The sequence below is a fragment of the Platalea leucorodia genome (genome assembly GCF_965183815.1).
Source record: "Platalea leucorodia genome assembly, chromosome: 12".
In the NCBI taxonomy this organism is placed as follows: Eukaryota; Metazoa; Chordata; class Aves; order Pelecaniformes; family Threskiornithidae; genus Platalea; species Platalea leucorodia.
This window is the reverse complement of record NC_138834.1, coordinates 789,437-808,310: the sequence shown is the minus strand read 5'-3', so window position 1 is coordinate 808,310 and position 18,874 is coordinate 789,437. Positions and strand designations below refer to the sequence as shown.

General features: G+C 50.9%; 2 protein-coding genes across 6 annotated transcripts in view; one reads left to right on the top strand and one right to left on the bottom strand.

Annotated features, from left to right (window-relative positions):
* LOC309596630 (septin-2) overlaps positions 1 to 2,204 on the bottom strand; it is a 40,005-nt gene extending 37,801 nt beyond the window's left edge. For 2 of the 5 annotated variants that reach the window (XM_082325101.1, XM_082325107.1), the window contains exon 1: positions 2,031 to 2,108. The gene's annotated coding sequence lies outside the window, so the exon portion shown is untranslated. Of the gene's footprint in view, positions 1 to 1,844; positions 2,003 to 2,030; positions 2,109 to 2,140 lie in introns of those variants that run through there. The other 3 variants (XM_082325103.1, XM_082325106.1, XM_082325104.1) reach the window with 3 other exon arrangements.
* Positions 2,205 to 11,594: 9,390 nt separating this feature from the next.
* CLDN5 (claudin 5) lies at positions 11,595 to 14,389 on the top strand. The gene has a single exon (XM_082324856.1). It carries the CDS (start codon positions 11,668 to 11,670, stop codon positions 12,316 to 12,318), a length of 651 nt encoding a protein of 216 aa, XP_082180982.1. The 5' UTR covers positions 11,595 to 11,667; the 3' UTR covers positions 12,319 to 14,389.
* The last annotated feature ends 4,485 nt before the right edge of the window (positions 14,390 to 18,874 follow it).

Sequence of the window (18,874 nt, the reverse complement as noted above, 5' to 3'; positions counted from 1 at the left end):
CAACATTAGCATTCTGAAGTCACGTTTTCAGACTTAAAGCAGACAGAGAAACACCAAGAGTATCTCAGTAAAATACCAATATTTGTGGTTTCTCACAAAAAGAACTGCAAAAACCCACAAAGAAATGTCAGAGTCAAGTACTGAGGCACATAAATAATTTTTAAAAAAGTTACAACCTCTACAAGTGTCTTGCACACAGAGAAACAAGGAAGGTATGTGAAAATTAAAAATTGCCTTGCTGTATTCCAAACTGGATATAGGGGTATTCAAATGCAAAGCAGTTAACTGTATTTTTTTTGGTAGCTTACGCTATCAAAGGTGTATGAATCACCCCATTCTACCAAACAACAGCGGGTGCAGCAGAGCCTGTCCTGTGTGTCAGGCTTTGTTCGCAGCAGGCCCTCGCCTCTGGCTGGAAACCCCTGGCTCCCAGGGAGAAGTGTCACTCCCTCTCTATCAACAATCCCAGATGACTCCATTTTCCTCATTGGAAACAGACGTTACCAATTGAAGGAATCCTCTTTTACACATCAACAGTTGAATACATTCCTGCATTACTCTTATTCAGGAAAATGACTGTATCACTTCCACCAAACACAGAATTTAACAGCAAATGCAACAACAACAACAAAACCCCAGCTATGGCACCTGCAGGTAGACCGAGCTAAGTGCATGCCACTGCTTTGTCTTTGAATTACTACTCAGTGTTACAAGTTTTACAGGCTTCATTTTGGTAAGGTATTTGAACCAATGACACACCACACAGATCAGTACTGGGAATGCACTGCTGTTCATCAAAACTCGCAATGTTTCTGTGACTTAACAGCACGCACATCCACAGCAAAGGGAGGCAAGGACTAAGCAAGAGAGAACCACGCATGAGCGCTGTTCTTAAAAGCAAAAGGTCTAGAAAAAGCAATGCATGAATCTAGAGCTCTAATCCTAAATATTTTATTTAAAGTGCCATTTCAGTGTTAATATATTACCCTAGACAACTTCCTTCCTTACTCTTATTTCAATGAATACAATCACTTAAAAAGCACAAAGGCGGCAATGAAGCCGTTCACATTAATGATCAGTTTGAGTGATTACGTGCTTCCTACGCAAGCAGCTTTTAACGGTATTTTCCCAGAGTTACTGTATCAGAGAAAAATACTGTAAAGCAGACCTGTAAATGTGAAAACCAGGGGCTTTTTTAAATTAAAAAGCTAAACGTATTAGCCATGATCGCTCATAGAAAACAGGCAGCTCTGCTCACACCCACGAAGCTCAGCCGTAACTGTGTACGTTCTGGCGACGCGTAGCAAGCAGCGATAAGTCGGTATTTTAAATCACCACCAAATCACGCTTCAGTCCCCCGATACCGTGCAGTCTCTAACGCGCCTATGGACGCTCACCTAAGAGCTAAAAGCCCCAGAGCGTAAAGCACCCGCTCGGCGCGCTGCCCGGCCAGCCGCGGCTCTGCCTGCCCCCGCCCCGGCTCTGCCTCCCCCCCCCGCCGCCCCGGCTCTGCCTGCCCCCGCCCCGGCTCTGCCTGCCCCCCCGCCGCCCCGGCTCTGCCTGCCCCCCCGCCGGCTCTGCCCCCCCCGCCGCCCCGGCTCTGCCTGCCCCCGCCGGGCCCCGCTCGCTGCTGCCGCTCCAGGAAGGCGCGGGCGCCCCGCGCAGCCAGCGCCCCCCCGGCGGCACCGCGGCGGGCTGAGCCCGGCGGGACGGAGGCCGCGTCCGCGCCTCGGAAGCCAGGCGGGCCTGGCCTTGCGGACAGACACGCGTGTGCGCCAAGCGGCCCGCCGCCCGGCTGCGGGGCTCCGCGGGTTCTGCCCCGACACGGCTCCCCCTCCTCGCACCTCCGCTTCAAACGCCTCGCCTCGCCCCGGGCCGAGGCCGGAGCCAGGGCCCTGGGCCGAGGCCGAGCCGCCGCCCCGCTGGCGGCTGCAGGCAGGGCCGGGCCGGGCCGCGGATCTGCGGGCCGCGGGCACCAGCCGTGCGGAGCGGCGCGGAGGCGCCCGCCCGGCCCCGGCCCCGGCCCTTACCTGAGCCTGAGCCGCTTCCGCCGGTGCGCCGGCTGCCAGGCCTCGATCCGCCGCCACCGCCCCCGGCCAGCCCTCCCGCATCCCACACGCCACCGCGGCCGAGCGCCTACCTACCTTCCGCACGACTCTATGGTCCAGGCCGCTGCCCAGCACAGCGGCGAGGCGCGGCTCGGGGACGAGCGAGAGGCGGGCTAGAGCGTCTCCCCGCGCCCGCCCGGGCGGCGGGCCGTTGCCATGGCGACACCGCGTCCCGGCGGGTGGCGGGGCCGGGCGAGCGCGGGGGCCCGGGCCGCCGCCGCCTCGGGCCGCCGCCGCTGCCGGGCCGCCGCCGCTGCCGGCCGTCCCCGCTCCGCCGCTTCCCGGGGCGTTCCGCGCCCCCGCTCCGAGACACCGAGCATTCCGGGACCCCGCTGCCTCCCCCGAGGAGAGGCTCGCCCGCCGGAGCCCGGCTGAGGCCCGCCTGCTCCCTGCCCCGGCCGCGCACCCCTCCCCTCCGCCCGAAGGGACGCGGCGCTGAGCCCCGGGAAGGGAGCGCAGAGCCCGGCCTGCCTGAAACACCCCCGTCCCAACCGGAGCCCTGCTCCCTGCCCAAATGCCGCTGAGCTCTCGGATTGCCTCCCGCCACAGCAGGCCGCGGCGGCGGCCCTCACCGCAGAAAGGCTGTCGGCGGGGTAGGGGTGAGGGCCGGGGACCCTTGGTGCTGCTTGACTAACGCAGCCTGTAACACCAGCCCGTTTGGTCTCCAGCTGCTCGTCCACCTGTGAGGCAAACTTCTCTCCCAAACACAGCGCAAAACCCCAAGGGACTCGCTTTACCGACACCGTGGCGGTCTTCTCCGTCATCGCGGCGTTCCCTCTGGCTAACGAGAGCCGTTCTGCTGGGCCGGGGCCGTCGCTGGGGGGTGAGTGGGACGTTCTCCGACTACCGGGACCCCAGTGGACGCAAACCTAGAGTGTAAAGGATACCTGCAGTCAGGTTACAGAACCCGATCGCTTTCTCATGGGGAAACAGCGTGCTGTAGCTCCAACACCCAACACCACACCGCCAAATTAAAACGGAGGGTCAGCAGAAGTTCAGGGAAGGCTTTCCCCACCTTCCAGCTGCAAGAACCGGCTTCAGGGAAGTTCCTAGAATCCATCCGAACATTCGGTGGAGGGCAGCTCGCACGTGTGATCTAGCAGCAAATCTTTTGACTTGCAGTCTGAATACCAAGAAGCCCATTTCGGCTTTGCCTCTATGTCCATCCATTAAGCAAACAGGTTGCGGCTCACAACAGGAAAACGTGGAAGTGAAACCAACGCTGCTGAAGGCAGACTGGCACCGTTTGCTAACTCGCATTGTGCTCAAATTATCAACCCAGCATTGATGCGATCTGAGGAAGAACAAGATAAAAGCCAATGAAAGCGCAACCGAGTTCCGTTTCCTAGGACAAAGCGTGGTGTTATAACACAAAGTACTGTTGTACACGACCTTCTCAGAGGAGTTAAAAGATGGCATTTCAGTCGCCTTTAGAAATTAAGGTCTTATTTTAAATTATTCCACAGATATCCATATAGGGGTTTTGTACTATCACCAAAGGAACAACAGTGGCAATTTTTCACTAAATTAGAACACTGTGACGCACGCAGTATTTTACAAACATAAACCGCTACTACAAATAACTGTTTACCACTTGAAGAAACGATGAGAGACACGGACAATGCCAGACTCCAGGCTGGCATCAAGACAGAGCCTCGTGGAAGTTCGTGCTTTCCCATGGCTGTCGCTCCTTCCTTTGGCAGGGCTTAGTGCAGCGGGTGAAACATGCCCCAGAAATTTCAAACGCCTCATTATTGAGGCATACCAATAATTTTCCCGAGCCGTGGCTGAATCAGATGGCTGACTGTCCCACAGAACACCCAGGGAGGTCCCAGTCCTCCCAAAACAGCCCCATCGTGCCAGGAAGTCCCTTAAGGAAGGGCACTTTGGGTAAGAGCAAAGGCCAGTCCTAGCCAGTGGCTACCTCTGCAGGGCCCGGCAGCAGGCGCTCGGGAAGATAAAAGCAGCACCGTGTCTGCAGATCCTCCCAGCTTCCGGCAATCTGGAGCTCGGCAGCTTCCTGAGCCAGAAGCTTTATCTTGATGGTTTTCTCTTCCATGAATTTTTCTTGTTGCTTTTTGAACCCACCTCAACTCTCGGCATTAAAGGGCATCCTGTGACGGCGAGTTTTACAGTGCCTTACGCGCTCGGTGAGAATGTACTTGTGTTACTTTGGAAACCCGTTATGAGGCTGGTTATGAAACAGCAGTATGCAGGATCAGCGAGCAGCAGAACTGCAGCTACCCGGGGCACGTAACTGAGAAATGCCGCGTTGCAGAGGCCTCCAGAGAATGCGTGCCCACAAAAGGCGTACTGCCTATTTGTTACTTCTCGCGCTGATATTAGCAGAGGTGCAAACAGAAGAAATTGTTGTATTGAAGAACACTCTTCCTCCTAAATGGTTAAATAGTCCAGAAATGTTAACGCAGTGAGCGGCACTCTGACTGTGAACCACTCATTCCCGTAATTATTATTTCTGAAAGAATTTTGGTTTATCCTTCCCTTGGAAGCTCAAATGCCTTTTATAAAAGTTCCTGATACATCTAGGGCTCCATTATCAAAAGTACAATTAGTGTCCTTCCTTGAATTCAAATCTTAACTTTGTGTGGAGTCACATCTTAGCAAGTTAGAAATACCTCATCCATTCAGCAAAAGACATTATGTATCTTTTGTTCTGCTCCTCAACAGAAAAAATGGTATGATACTGATGAGAATAAAATAAATACCACCCTATAACTGAAAACTAAATTGAGTTTTGATAGCTAAAACAAACCCATGTTCCTTGGCATTATTTCTATTGCATTAAAAAAACAAGAAGATATGCTGCTTAGACAAAATCAAACTGTCTCCTTTCAGTTATGAGGTCCCTTTTAACTTGATTTTCTTTCAGTTGAGTCTGTTCCTCACATAGCTGAGTGTGTGGAACTTGAGCCTAAAATTATGCGATTGCTGTAACGGCTGCGCTGTAAGAGCAATTCATGGGGACGCTGGCCCACTGCTGTAAGGCGCTGGGCACCCAATAGCCCCTGGAGACAGAATTACTCAAGTCCTGATTAAACAACTTAAGCATATGCGTAAATCATTTTCATTTCCATATAATTTGAGTTTGTGTTTGATTCAGAATATTTGTGTTTGCTTTGCTAAGTTACAGTACATGGCTCCAGGGCCAAACCTTTTGGAAATCACTGTGTTAAGAGCTGCACACTGTGGGTGACACCCTCTTTTAAAGGATTACCAGAGAAAGAAGTGCTTCCAACATAACTAGTGTGAATGTCGGATACCGTAACTTAGGTATTCCCTGGGCAAACTTTTAGCATTTGGGTGTGGTGACAGACAGAAATTTAAGGGCGAACTTCCCATTCTCTGTTAGCATTTGGTAAGCTGGTGGGTTGATGTACTCTTCTGTGTGGCGCTTTATCTGTGGAATCACCACTGGGGTGAACCACTCTGACGTCTCAAAGTTTCCGTGTTTTCGCAGACATGTTGCCCCGGGAATCGGGAATGCCAGGCCCGCAGAGAGCTGCTCTCACTGCTGCGCCCTTCTCAAGTGTGCAGCTCAGAGCTGGAGCCCGGGGAGGGTACGAACAGGAAGGCAGTATCTGTGGATGCAGCAGGATTTGTTGGCACAAGCTGCTTTACAAGTTATTTAGTAATCCGTAAGAAAAACTGCAAAAGATAAGTATTTTCCCTTGCTGAAAAAAAAAAACCCAAACACATTTTTCGTGACGCACTACAGGAAATGAAGATTATGTTTGAATAATAGCAGTCTCAGAGGAATAGAAATGTTTCTTTTGCATTTACAAGCATGCACAAGACCACTTTTTCAAGATGGCAATGAAGAAGCAGTAAGAAGAACCTAAACATTTTCTCGGGAATAAGAGTCATTTTGCATCTTTTCACCAATAGCAGCCATCCTTTCCTCTTACTGGAAACCACTTTTAAGAAGGGAATCAGGATTGACAAAACAGATGCATGCTATTCCCAAAGACTGGGCTTGTCTCAGACGTATCTCGTTAAGAACAGGGACAGCACTGCTGAGAATTAATCATTCTCATAATCAGAGGAGTTGTCCCGAACCTCTCGTGTTCTCAAGAACGCAAATTTCCTGGGACACTAGATAAATATAGCAGGTTTCCCATCGCTAGCCCTGAACAGTTTTCAGTAACTTCATGGTCGTGTCTTTACTAATTACTTTCAACATCTGCAATGTATATTTAAAACAATGGCATTTGTCCTTGCTGACGCTGTTCTTTACAAAATGACATCTGATGTGATTTCCCAACAATTACATGGGAAAGAGATCTACCAGGCTCCTGGTACACCACAATCTGTGGAAGGAGGCTAACTTCGGAAGAGGACAAAATTAAACTAGAGTTCTCCTGATAGGAAACATGACATAGACCGGACCCTTGGGCATGAAACAATGTATATTTCCTACAGCTTTCCCCCCCCCGTCCAGGCTGTAATACATTCTCAAGAGCTGTCCATAGCATTAAGAGAAGCATTGGACGTGACATGGCCTAAGCGTACGTTCGGTGCGACCTCTTGGCGAGTGGGATGGTCCGGCTGTTCCGATGCTCATCAACAGCCAGGACATTCTAAGCTTTGGGAAAGGGCCATCGTTCACCACATTAACTGCCCTGAAACGCCGTTAGCACGGGTTATGGCTGTCCGGTGACGCTGCAGTATCCGCCCGAAAGCCACATTCAGAAAATGAGGTGCTGAGGAGTTAGGTGCAGAGCAGCTCACCAGCGCAGCCCAGTTGGTCCTGACCGCGGTGACTGGAAATGTCCCCGTCGGGGCGGTGCTTTAGTAAGACATGGAGAGGGGAAGATCAATTCCAACCAAGGGGAAGTTTTGAACGCTGATCCAGAGGTTTGTGTGGCGAGGAATTCGAGCAGGGAGGTGTGGAACTCGGTTCTGTTGACGGTTTAGCACAATTAATTTCCCCATTATGCGAGGAAAGCCGTCTCGGTATTCCCCCCGTGCGCAGCACAGGCAGCACCCCGCGCCCCCGGCTCCCCGCCAGCGCCAGCGGGCACTTCGCACAGAAAAGCCAGGCAGAGGGGGTGTGTGAAGTGCAGAGACTGATCCAGGCCCAGGGCAACTGCGTTTGGAAAGGGATATACAGCAGCAAATAGACGAAGGCTGGAAGCAGATTTGTAACCCCCTTCACTGTTTCTCTAGCTACAGAAATGTGTTCCTTCCTTTCTTTTACACGAGTCTTGTCACATCGCCACGGAGGGGGAGGAGTCGCGTGGGCATCCACTTCTCAATCCTGAACGGCAGCAACGCGCTTGTACTAAAAAAGGCGTTGGATCCTACATCATTAGCACTAGTCATAGAGCGTTACTGGTCCGTCTTGCAAAATTCTGGTGTGACTTTTAAATCATTGCTTCTCATTTTTCAAAAGATGAACTAAGAGAGGAAGTGACAATTTCATGTTAACCACTTCAGCTTGTTTCCAAATGAAATGATCTTGAGACAAATCCTGTGGTGAAATTGTGCGATTTCCTTTTGTAATAACCTGCTCATTTGACAAGGACTCATGCCTACGTGCCAGGCTTCTGATGTGTCACGCTAGTCCGAAGCCACGCTGGCACTGCTGAGATGCAGGAACTTCATGGAGGCCTGTCTTACTGGGGAAGATGGTACGTGCGCTCAAGCTCCAGCTGAACCGCTTCTCTTGGGAAAAATAGTTGCATTTTAAAGGATAATTCAGGAAGGAGTAATCTTCACTGAGCAAACTTAAGCTGAATGAAGAACAGCCCCTAACACCCCTGTATTTGTAAATCTCCTTGCCTTTATTTCAGCACTAACTAGAAGACCAAATATGGTACAAAAGCTATCTCAAATAGGATTCCTGATTCTTCACCTTTGCTTATGTCTGATCCGGAAATTATGGTAAGCTGTCTTGAGATGACTGGGCTTTTAATTCATCTTTTGACTCGTACTCTGTCTTATTCCCACAAACAATACTAGGTTTGTGCGTAAGCCTGATACCAAATGTCGTTTTCTTCTCTGTCTTCCAGATGCTTCACATTTTAGGGATGAGAAGGAGCAGAAGCACGTAGGTAGGCGACACTCCGAAGTTACAAACCAAGCGTGCTCTGCAGCCTACATTGCAGGTCCCAGAAGGCAAATCTATCTAAACATCGCTGGTGGGATGCTTCGGGGCTGAGCAAAGCCCTAGCAAGACTGGAGGCCTGGGCACAGCAGTGCTTCTGTGCCACGGCACAGGGCTCATACTCCAGGACAAGCAAAGCTGGCAAGAGCCTGGACCCCCCTTCGCAGCCCTCCCAGTAACTGCGCCTGGTATTTGTCCTGATTATGTCAGGAAAAGAGTGAAAACACAATCACCTCGAATCCCAAAGCCCCTCTTGCTATAGCATGGCTTCTGTGCAATTGTTCTCGGCTTGAATACCACTTCCGCCCATTTTCACAGGCTGCAAAGCCCCCCTGCCTATCGCCCCGAATAATTTAATAAATACATAGCTGGAGCAGTAATAGATGTAATGACATTAACGGTCATTTGTTAACGAGTTACTTTGCTGCAAGACCATCATGCCTTTGAATTGAAAGGAATCCAGACTTTACCAACAAGGATTTAATTTATTAAGTAGTGTTTTCTTTACTTAACATCCCAAGAAAAACATCATGCTGCTTTGTGTTTCCTTTTAAGAAACTAGAACCTTTTCATTTCTGGGAGTTTAAATTAATTCCCGGTGCTGCGACATCAGCACCGCCAGAAGCGCGATGTGCCGAAGCTGGCAGGGCCCTCAGGCCCCAGCAGCTCTGTCAGTCAAGCCAGCAGCAAGTCAAGAAAGCAGACCGGCGAGCACCTTGCACCGACGGGCTCATTACGGGCAGCCTCTGCCACCAGTGCTCGCTTTCAGGATCAGGGAATAGAGTAATTAAAAACGGAGGCTGTTGCCAGTAGCCAGGATAAAAGCTAATATCTGGGGTAAGGGAAAGAAACAATCAGCCAAAGGTGAAATACCAGGAATGGAAATGCCTCCAGGCAGAAAGGTTGGTTTACCCTGCGATTATTAAGCATGTACTTCCCCAGAGAAAGAATTGTTTTGGATTAAGTGATTTGTAGGACTCAGTTGCTCAGTAACAGGTAGCAAGGGAAGGTGGGGTGAGGGCTGCAGAGGTAACACAAGCCATGCGCTGGTTTCCCTTCTCAGCCCGCGGCCCCGGGCCGCCGCGCAGGCCCCACGAGTGCCTCCCGGCCGGCACAGCAACACACACAGGCCATTTATCGGAGGAAATTCGGAGTTCCGTGCTCCCGGGCAAGTGGCAAGGGTGGGGCTTTCCTGTGCTTACAGGCTAAGATAACTGGCATTTCTCCCCCCTTCTTTAATTGTTCTTCTGTGCTGTTTTCTATATAATCATTATTATCATCATAAATACAGATGTTATTCAGTTTCAGCCTGTGTTCTGGGTTTCTTCCTGTTCACCTCTGAGACATCTCTGTCTCTGTGGCTGGTTCTTTTGCACATTCTCCTCTCCCTGACACCAGGGACTTTTCTGAGTGATTGTAAGCAGCCCCAGTTTGACAGACTGCACAGCCCCAGTCACACATTCCTCCTGGACGTGCACACTGGAATTTACAGTTTTAAATAATTGAAGTAAACTGTATGTATGTCACATACAGCTGGAAGAGGAGATAACTCCTCTTAACTCCGTTTACCAGGCAGCCTCTGTTAGGAAGACATTTTCCATGCTAGAAATGTTTACAGCTCCTCAGGCAGAGATAATCAATGGGAGGCCGCAGTCATCGTATGTCAGCATGTCCACACCGTGATGCTCCCCAAGCTGCTGACGTTCTTCTCTTTCTTTTTTGGGTGTCCTGTGGCTAAAGTTTTTCCTCTGGTTGGAAAAAAAGAAGTGAAAGGCCACATCTGGTGTGGTGCGCCCTGGCTGCCACCCTCCTGTCACCAGCGCTGGGGTCCTCTGCAGAAGAGTCATCGGTGACTCTGCCAGGATGTAAGCAGGGCTTAGCAGGGCACCCATCGGTCACGTCCTCAGCTCTCGATGCATGTCATTCCTTTAGCCTTTGCTTATCGTTTCTTCTGCTGCCTCTGCTTCACCTATGGACTTTTCCATTCATGCTGCATTCACATCAGTCCCAACATTTCCATCACAAATCTCTGCATGCCGTAATACATGCCGTAAATTACCGTACAACAGAGAAAACCGCTTACATAGGGGCAGGAAATGTGTTATTTTCAACTCTGTGATCTCCGCTACACTAGAAGGACACTTTGGGCTAACTGAAACCAAACCTAGCCAAACCAGGTCAAACGTCAGTGTGAACTTTCAATTTTGTCTAAAACATTTAAACTTATTTAAGATAAACCAAAACAATCCCGGTTTAAATCAAAAGCAGCGTTTCTCAGGGCACCCAGTGGAAAGCCGCTGGACCGCAGCTCCTCGCGCGCGCCGGGAGGCAGCCGGTGAGGTCTGTTCTCCTTCCGCTGCCGCTGTAACAGCAGCATTCGCACCACCGGCGCTCGCGGCAGCTGCCAGCCTGGAGGGGTGTGAGCTGCTGTTGGCCTGCAGGGGTTGAACCGAGGTTTCTTTGCAAGAACAATCCAAGAGGCTGTGGCCCATGAAGAGACAGTGGCAATTACGACGTCTGCATGGCTTGATGACGAACCCTCTTGCAAATACACTCTTTTCGATACAGGCACTTAACTCATTGACACACCATAAAGATTCGAAATGTACTTGAGCAATTAAAACAGTAAAGTGAAGTCTGAAATCTTTATGGCAACATATTTAAATAGAATGTCTTGCTCTCGGCACCAGTATCAAAACAAACAGTTTCATGCCTGGCGTAAGCTAATACCAATTATTCTTCCTGGACCGAATTAAGACTCTGTCTATTGGTACTGAGCGATGATGTGCAGATCCCATACTCAAAGCTCTTCCATTTTCAGGGTGGTTCCTAAGGCGTTTGGTGGTGCTTGCTCACACTTTTGCCTGTCACGATGTGCAAGCGAGAGATGTGCAGGTCAGTCAGCGTGCTCAGCCTTTTGGGCAATGATCAGTTAGGCTCTGATAAGCATGCTGGACGTCCATGCTGCTGGGTGTCTGCATTGTCACGCACCCCTCCCAAGGTCTGGCTGTGGACTTTATCAGTAAATGGGAAACACACAGATAACGGCGCTAAAAGGAAGAGGTCTGAGCGGCTGAACTCCTGGAGGAGATTCCTCCAGCCCCACGCCCTGCCGGGAGCGGGCAGCGTCCCTGCGAGCTCCTCCCGGAGCAGGGTGCCGGGGGGCGCAGGGGGACGCTTCCCCGGCTCCGGCGGCAGCAGCGGGGAGCCCCCCGCCCCGGCCCCGCCGCTGCCGCCCGCCCGCGGCCCCGCCAGCCCCCGCCCGCGGGAAGGGGCCGGGCCAGGCGGGGGGCGGGCGGCCCGCGGCTCTCATATAGCGCTGCCCGCCGGCCGCGGCCCCAGAGCCGCTCGGCAGCCGCCCGGGGCGAGGAGTGCGGAGCTGCCGCGCCGTCCTTTCTGCGGAGGCTTCGGTGGGGCAGCGGCGGCAGCAGCATGACTTCGGCGGCGCTGGAGATTCTGGGGCTGGGGCTGGGCATCCTGGGCTGGGTGGGGGTGATCCTGGCCTGCGGGCTGCCCATGTGGCAGGTGTCGGCCTTCATCGACGTGAACATCGTGGTGGCGCAGACCATCTGGGAAGGGCTGTGGATGAACTGCGTGGTGCAGAGCACGGGGCAGATGCAGTGCAAGGTGTACGACTCCATCCTGGCGCTGCGGCCCGAGGTGCAGGCGGGCCGGGCGCTCACCGTCATCGTGGCGCTGCTGGGGCTGGTGGCGCTGATGGTGACCGTGGTGGGCGCGCAGTGCACCAACTGCATCCGGCCCGGCAAGGCGAAGTCCCGCATCGTGGTCGCTGGCGGGGCCATCTACATCCTCTGCGGGGTCCTGGTCCTCATCCCGCTCTGCTGGTTCGCCAACATCGTCATCAGCGACTTCTACGACCCCACCGTGCCGCCGTCCCAGAAGCGGGAGATGGGGGCCGCGCTCTACATCGGCTGGGCGGCCACGGCCCTGCTGCTCTTCGGGGGCTGCCTCATCTGCTGCTGCTCCTGCTCCCAGCGTGACGAGACCTCCTTCCCCGTCAAGTACTCGGCGCCGCGGCGGCCCACCTCCAACGGCGAGTACGACAAGAAGAACTACGTCTGAGCGGGCCGCCCTGCCGCCCGGCCCTGCGGGGACCCGGGCGGACGGCTGCGAGCTCCGGCGCTCCCCTGCCTAGCGCCTCTCCCTGACGGGGACCCCCGTGAGCGGCAGCCCTAGGCAGGGCAGCGCCGCGCCGCCCGGCTCCCCGGCGGGTCCGGCCGCTCCGCTGCGGGCCGCGCCGCGCTCGGCGCCGCCGGGGCCCCGCTGCCGCCCGCCCCGGCCGCACGGCGCAGCCGAGCCAGCGTCTCCCCGGCCCGGGGCGCCCGCGGGCACCGAGGACCCCGGCCGAGCCGCGGCGGCGGCTGCCGGGCCGCCCCGTCCGGGCTCCGGCTCCCGCCGCAGCTCCCGGCCCTTCCCCGGCGCTGCCGTGAGACCCCCGGGTGCTGCTCCCGCCGCGGGGGCCCCGGGCTCCGCCCGGCCGGGACCGGGCCGTCGGCGGGGCGCTGTCGCCGGGGGGCGGCTTCCCTCCTCCGTTCTCTCCTGAAACCCCGCGCCCGGCTCTTCCCGCCGGGGCTGCCACTGCTTGGGGGTTCTGCTCTTCTGGTGGGGCAGCTGAACTAGGGATGCCACCTAAAGCACGGCACCAACCTCGGTCCTTGATCCCGCAGGCAGTAACTGCTTGGAGACGGGTGTTGGATGTTCTTCAGTTGTTTCGGTCCCCCAGAGCAGCGCCTGGGTCTGTGTGTGTTTGAGGCCTTTGAAAGGCATTTCAGGTAGTTGCTGTCCTTTAGTGGAGAACAAACCAGGTTATACTAGGCTGCCCCTTGAGGTTCTTCATCGCTTCTCCTTCATCAGCTTCTGTTCTGTTTTTACTTGAATATGAACTCCTTGCCAGAATTACCGGAGCGCTAGATTCAGAGACCCGGGAGATCTTTTGTCTGCCCTGGCTCCAGGGGCATCCCTCTGCACTACAGGAGACTGGAAACCTAAAAACTGCCCCGGATGCTGGTGGCCGGGGTGGACAGCTCTCGCGCCCGCCTTGCCGAGCCTCACTTGCTGCCAGTTTTGAATTGTGTGTTCAGCTGGACGTGCACTTGGTTGGCTCCCTGCCATAACTTTGTTAACTTGTGCTTTACTTCATTTACCAAATCAGGCAAAAAAATTGCTAGAAGAATTTTACCAAATATCTGGACTGAGACTTTATGCGGGCTGATCAGGAGACGTGAAGTCACGGCGCTCCCAGCTCCTCCTTATTGCCCCGGTAACGCTGTGCGGACTGAAGGAAGATGCTCTGGGCAACACAACTCCCATCTGCTGAGCTCACCACCTGCTGAACTTCACCGCAGCCTGGAATATTGGCATCCACCTTTCCGTTCCGATGCAGAGACAGACTTTTTTTAAAGGAGGGCTTAAGGGGTGGTGCGATACTCTTCCACGCGAATGACTTGTATTTCTAAATGAACGCAGAATTCTGCTACAGACCGTGGCAGCGCCTGTGTCGCCATAAGGAGGCTTCTGCCAAGAGTTAGTGAGGAAGCGTGGTGTTTCTGTTCCTCGGAGGCCAACGCTACGACCTCGTGGGTCCCTCACAACCACCGAGCAATACCGGGCACACACACCTAACCTGAGCATTAACTCTTCAAAGTTTCTGGTAACGCCGAGACTTACGGACTAATCATAACCACAGGTTTGTGACAGATTTACATCAACTGTGTTCTTGCTGTGCTTAGCAAATTTAAAGCCCCAGCGGTATCGATGTGCACACAGACCTGAATGGGATACTACAGCCTCGCCCCTGCAAATATTGATGTTGAATATTGAGCACATGATTTACCCTTTTAAAGATAACTGCTTTCCTTTTTTAAACACCTGCGTTGCAGGCTCTGAGCCCATCAGACAATACAAAAGCAGAGCCGTGTGTCTAGAACGAGCTCTGCTCTATAAAGAGGTGCAGCTCTTATACTGTCTCCATTTAAATTAAAGCTATAATGTTGTTATGATGTGATATGTAGTTTTGGTACAAGAATGAAATAGTCTGTATTTCATCATTGCAACTTTTTTTTAAACAGTGTAACCTTGTAAATGTATTTAAATGCATATATTTCGCAAGAAATCTACCAAAGTTGGCTTCTCATGTGGTTTGGTGCCTTCGTTTGTTTCGCGGTTACTTTCTTTTTATTTTAAATGATGATTTCCAACTGTATTTGTCACCCAGCCCACAGACACGCTACACCCTTACTCAGCCCTCTTGTGTCTAGCAAGCGAGTCAATAGCTATTAGCCTAAATCCTGGACCTCACTCTCTTTTGTCTCAAATTAAAGAACTACAACCCAGCCCACGCTGCCCGACGTGCCCGCAGGTATCGTAGAGCCTTCAGCAGTGCTGCAGACCTTGGGCTCTGACCAAAAGATGCAATCTTTCTGGGCAGTTCATCGCTAGCACTTAAAAGCAAATCAAAACTGGAGTCTTGGGGAGCGGGAGGGAAACCCACACCTTAGAAAGGAAAATTTTTTAACCAGTCGAACTTCTTGATAGCTAGCTTTGTGTCATGGCAGGGCTGGATCCACTTATAACCAAAATCTGAAACAATCACCCATCAAGACCTCTTGGAAGAAGCCAGCGCTAACTGCTTGTGTACCAGTGAACACAGCGTCATCCTACCAAAAACATAACTCGCTGCTGATGTAACAAAGCTTTGCTGAGGTCAGCGAGGCAGCGCCCAACAATACTAGCAGGAAGGGGGGCCCATTTTTAAAAACATTGTTATATTTAATCTCATCCTTCAGTATACTTATTTGTGGCTGTGCTTTAAAAAATAACCAGAGAGAATGCCGTTACTGATGTCACTGGCTTCCGGGTAAAAGTCTAAGATGTTTTTTGCTATGTTTTGTTTTCCAAGAGCAAAGACCTAGTCCTGAACTTTAAGACTTGGAAGCGCTCAGGATCAGGCCTGAACCTCATCCCAATGAAAAGAGAAATCTATAGCACTTGTTTACTATTTTTATTTTGTATTTATGATTTCACATAAAAATAAAAACATGTAAACCCATCCCTGAAGGGGGTTACTGGTTTTTGTGAAAGGCCCGGGATTGTTTGGGCTCAAGAAGGTGGGGTGGGACATGGGTGCCCAAAGGGCAACCTTTACCTGGGCCGCCTTTGGGGGAGAGCCGGGCCGCCTCTGGGGAAGCCAGGGCTCCCCTTGCAGAGCGGTCAGCACCTCAGCTCTCCGCCGGAGCCGCAGACAAAAGAGCGAGTAGCAGCGGTTGGTCTTGTGATGTGAGCACATTAGGGAGCGGACTGTGAGTCCCAACTATTTCGAGAACAGCGCTAAGCATGAAGCTCTTTAAGCTTTCAATTCCTACACGTTTAAACTAAAAGGAAGAAAAATCCCACTGCAGCTTGGATCAGCCCCAACCTGACCTGATACCCTAATCCTTTCTGCCACTCGTTTTTTTAAAAAACTGCATTCAAGCTGGGGGAAAAGCACTTTCACAGTTGCACTGGAACAGAACCCGTGAAAAAAATGGCTGTTAAAGGAAACTGTAGAGGCTAATTGCTACGGGGGAAATTTGCCTAAATTATATGACTGCCAGGGAGGTCTTTCAATATTTTGCAGATTTTTTTTTTTTTTTTTTGCAAGATTTTCAAGCTTTTCTAACAACCTGTTGCTTTAAAAATGAAGAAAAAACATCTTCAAAGACTTCATTTTGCAGCATTCTTGCCAGCTGGGTTGAGATTAACAAAAGCTCCTTGCCACCCTCCCATTGCTATGCACATGCTGAGCTGGAAAAAGGGTGTCTGCCGGCTTGGCCTTTGTCCTGCTAAACGAACCATTTCATAGTTATGAATTTGAAAGTAACCTGCAGTTCATACCCTGCAAATCTGGTTAGATCCTGTCTGTGCAAAGAAGGGAAATGCACCAGGCAGAGGGAAAAGGAAGCTCAATCAGTCACGTTTGCTGCAGGATGTTTAAGGAAATATTTCCTTTTCCTGTGCAAAGATGTTTTCTGGGCATCTGCTCTTTGGAACGTACTGAAACATTTTACTCTTGGAGTGAGAAACCAGCGTAACTCCAGATTTTTATTTGTAGATCTATTCCCCGATCAAATACTATGCAAGGAAACTGTTCTTTTTCCTTGGCTGTCTTTCAAACCACAAATGCAGGTAAATAGTCTCTTAAGCCTACTTTCCTCAAACCGAGACTGAGCCATACGTCTGTAATGCTCAATGAGAATCCTGCCTGTCAGAAGCCACACGCCACATGTAAGTGCCATATTCACGCCTATATTAATCAATATATTAATGCAGTATTCAGCATCAGATGATACCCACAAGGCATCCTTTTTTTGTTTTGTACACGAAAGAAGAAAATCATTAATTAAGTACGCGTGTTTGAGGATTTGCTTTTGTAAGTCTGCTTGGTAAGGCACAGCAAATATTGCTGCTGTGTTAGATTAATCGGGAGATAGCAGGTGAATTCTCTTTTCAGGTCAAATATTGCATTTGTTTTACCTGTAGACTGATTGTAGTAGGATAAATCATTCCAAAAGCAGAGCCTCAAGGGGACCTCATATTTATAATTTGGAAGTAACCGCGTTCTATCATTCTCACTTTGATCAGACCTTTGTGCGTGTCTCTGCGGGTGGGTGTGACTGCTCCAGACTGTTTCTTGCAGATTCTCTGCAGGAACAGGCTCTCTGTCTAGAAAACCCCTTCTTCTTCCTACCACAACCTTCAGTTATAAGAAAAGGACAATTTCAACCACTGCGTCACTGATAAAACCTCCCATGGCAACAGTGAAGGCTTTACAGTTGCTTGGATACACACAAGCCTTGCTTCACCTTTTCTTTTTCTTAAACACCGATTGAGACATGCTACCATGAATCAATTTAACAGAGTCCTTTGTCTGTGGCATTTTGGGATTTTGTTTACAACACTGAGCTTCCCCCTCCTTCCAAAGCTCACCATGTAGCTTCAAACCAAAACCTGGCACGGAAAGGTAGCGAGTAGTGGGACTTAACGCAGAAGCACGTGTGTTATGTCAAAGGCAGCTGCCCAAGGCTGGTGCCAATCTTCTCATCACGCTTGATGCCGCCTGCACCCCAGCCACTCTTAGGTCGCCCTGAAGTATAGCTTTGCCTCACTGAAACCGGCACCCACTGTTTGGGCTGCTGATCGCCCCAAGATACTCGGGACCCAGAAGGTTTGCCGAGCCTATCCCACAGAAACTGCAGAGGAATTGTCACAACGGATTATACATGTTACAGTTTTGATTACTTCAATGCACGGTCACGAACATCCTCTCTGCCCCTTATGCGTACATGCACACACAGGGAGATTCAGGTAGTCCTTTACAAGTCTGCAAAATAAATGCAGTATTGCACATCCATATTTTGACAGACACCTGAACCGCGTAGATCCTATAGTCACTCTCACCAGTACCACATAAATAAGCTCAGGATAACGGGGGAGCATATCACACAAACTTTACCATTTGTAGTGTGAAAATACTCATCAGTAAGGGTCTGTTTTAAAAGTTCTCTAGGAAAATGAATATATCAATGAGCTTGGATGTTAAGCAGCCTGAATATAATTAACTGATGCATTTACTGAACTACTGGCTTTAGCTTTTTGTTCTGAGAGCAACAGGATCATACAGCATGGGGAACGGTACATACAGCACTGATATTCTTGAAGCAAAAGAAGAGTGAGCCTTGAAACTACTATCTAGCTGTTTTGGTTTTGATCTACAAAAGGAAGAAAAAGAAATACACCTCACTCCACGACCAACAGAGTTGTCAACAAGGCACACCAATCTCATGACATTAATGTAGGAGAGTAAATTAAGAGAAGACCTCCTCCACCACCCAGTACAGAACAGTACAAAAGGACTTTGACCAACTAGAAAACCGGCAGAAAATAAAATAAGCTACATCTTGTACTCTGATCCTCCTCAGAGCATCTTGAATAGCAAAGGCCATTCACATTGACTAAAACCCTGGCAGCAGCTGACAGAGTAGTCATAGCAGGTACAAGATGCTCCTGAAGCCCAGCTGAGGTGTAATTCACACAAGATATTATTTCTTTTGGAACAAAAATACGCTTAGTTTAGACAGGCTGAAGTGCCTCGGTGCTGTTATGTACAGCAGTAGTGGCGGATCCATTCCTTCCTACGCCCCAGCTCCCAGTCCAGGGAGGTTCCCTTCTGGTGGATCCTCCAGGCTGCACCAGCCAGGCTGAGAGTTTGCATGACACAGGGAGGTGCTCTGGTGTACACAAACGTAACAGATGAGATGAAGCCAGTTCATGTTTATTTACAGCAGAGAACAAAAGTAAATGTTTAAAATAGCCGATTTTTACAGGCAAACAACTGATAACCCTCTCAAAAGTGACTCTGAGCCAATGAGCAAGTTGTGAACTCTGTGCCGGTTATAACATCGCTATGCACCATTCATTGCTGGCTAAGCCCTGCAAAGAGGTAATTTACATGTGTGCAAATTTCCCAAAAGCTAGGAGATCCACAAAAACAGAGCCTCCAGTCACGTTTTGAATCTGGTAGCAAAAATAGTTTGCGATGTTAAATGCGTTTTGGATTTCAGCTATGCATGTTCCTAAAGTT

Coding starts and splice junctions, on each gene's coding strand:
- CLDN5 (XM_082324856.1), top strand. CDS start 11,668: ATGACTTCGGCGGCGCTGGAGATTCTGGGGCTGGGGCTGGGCATCCTG.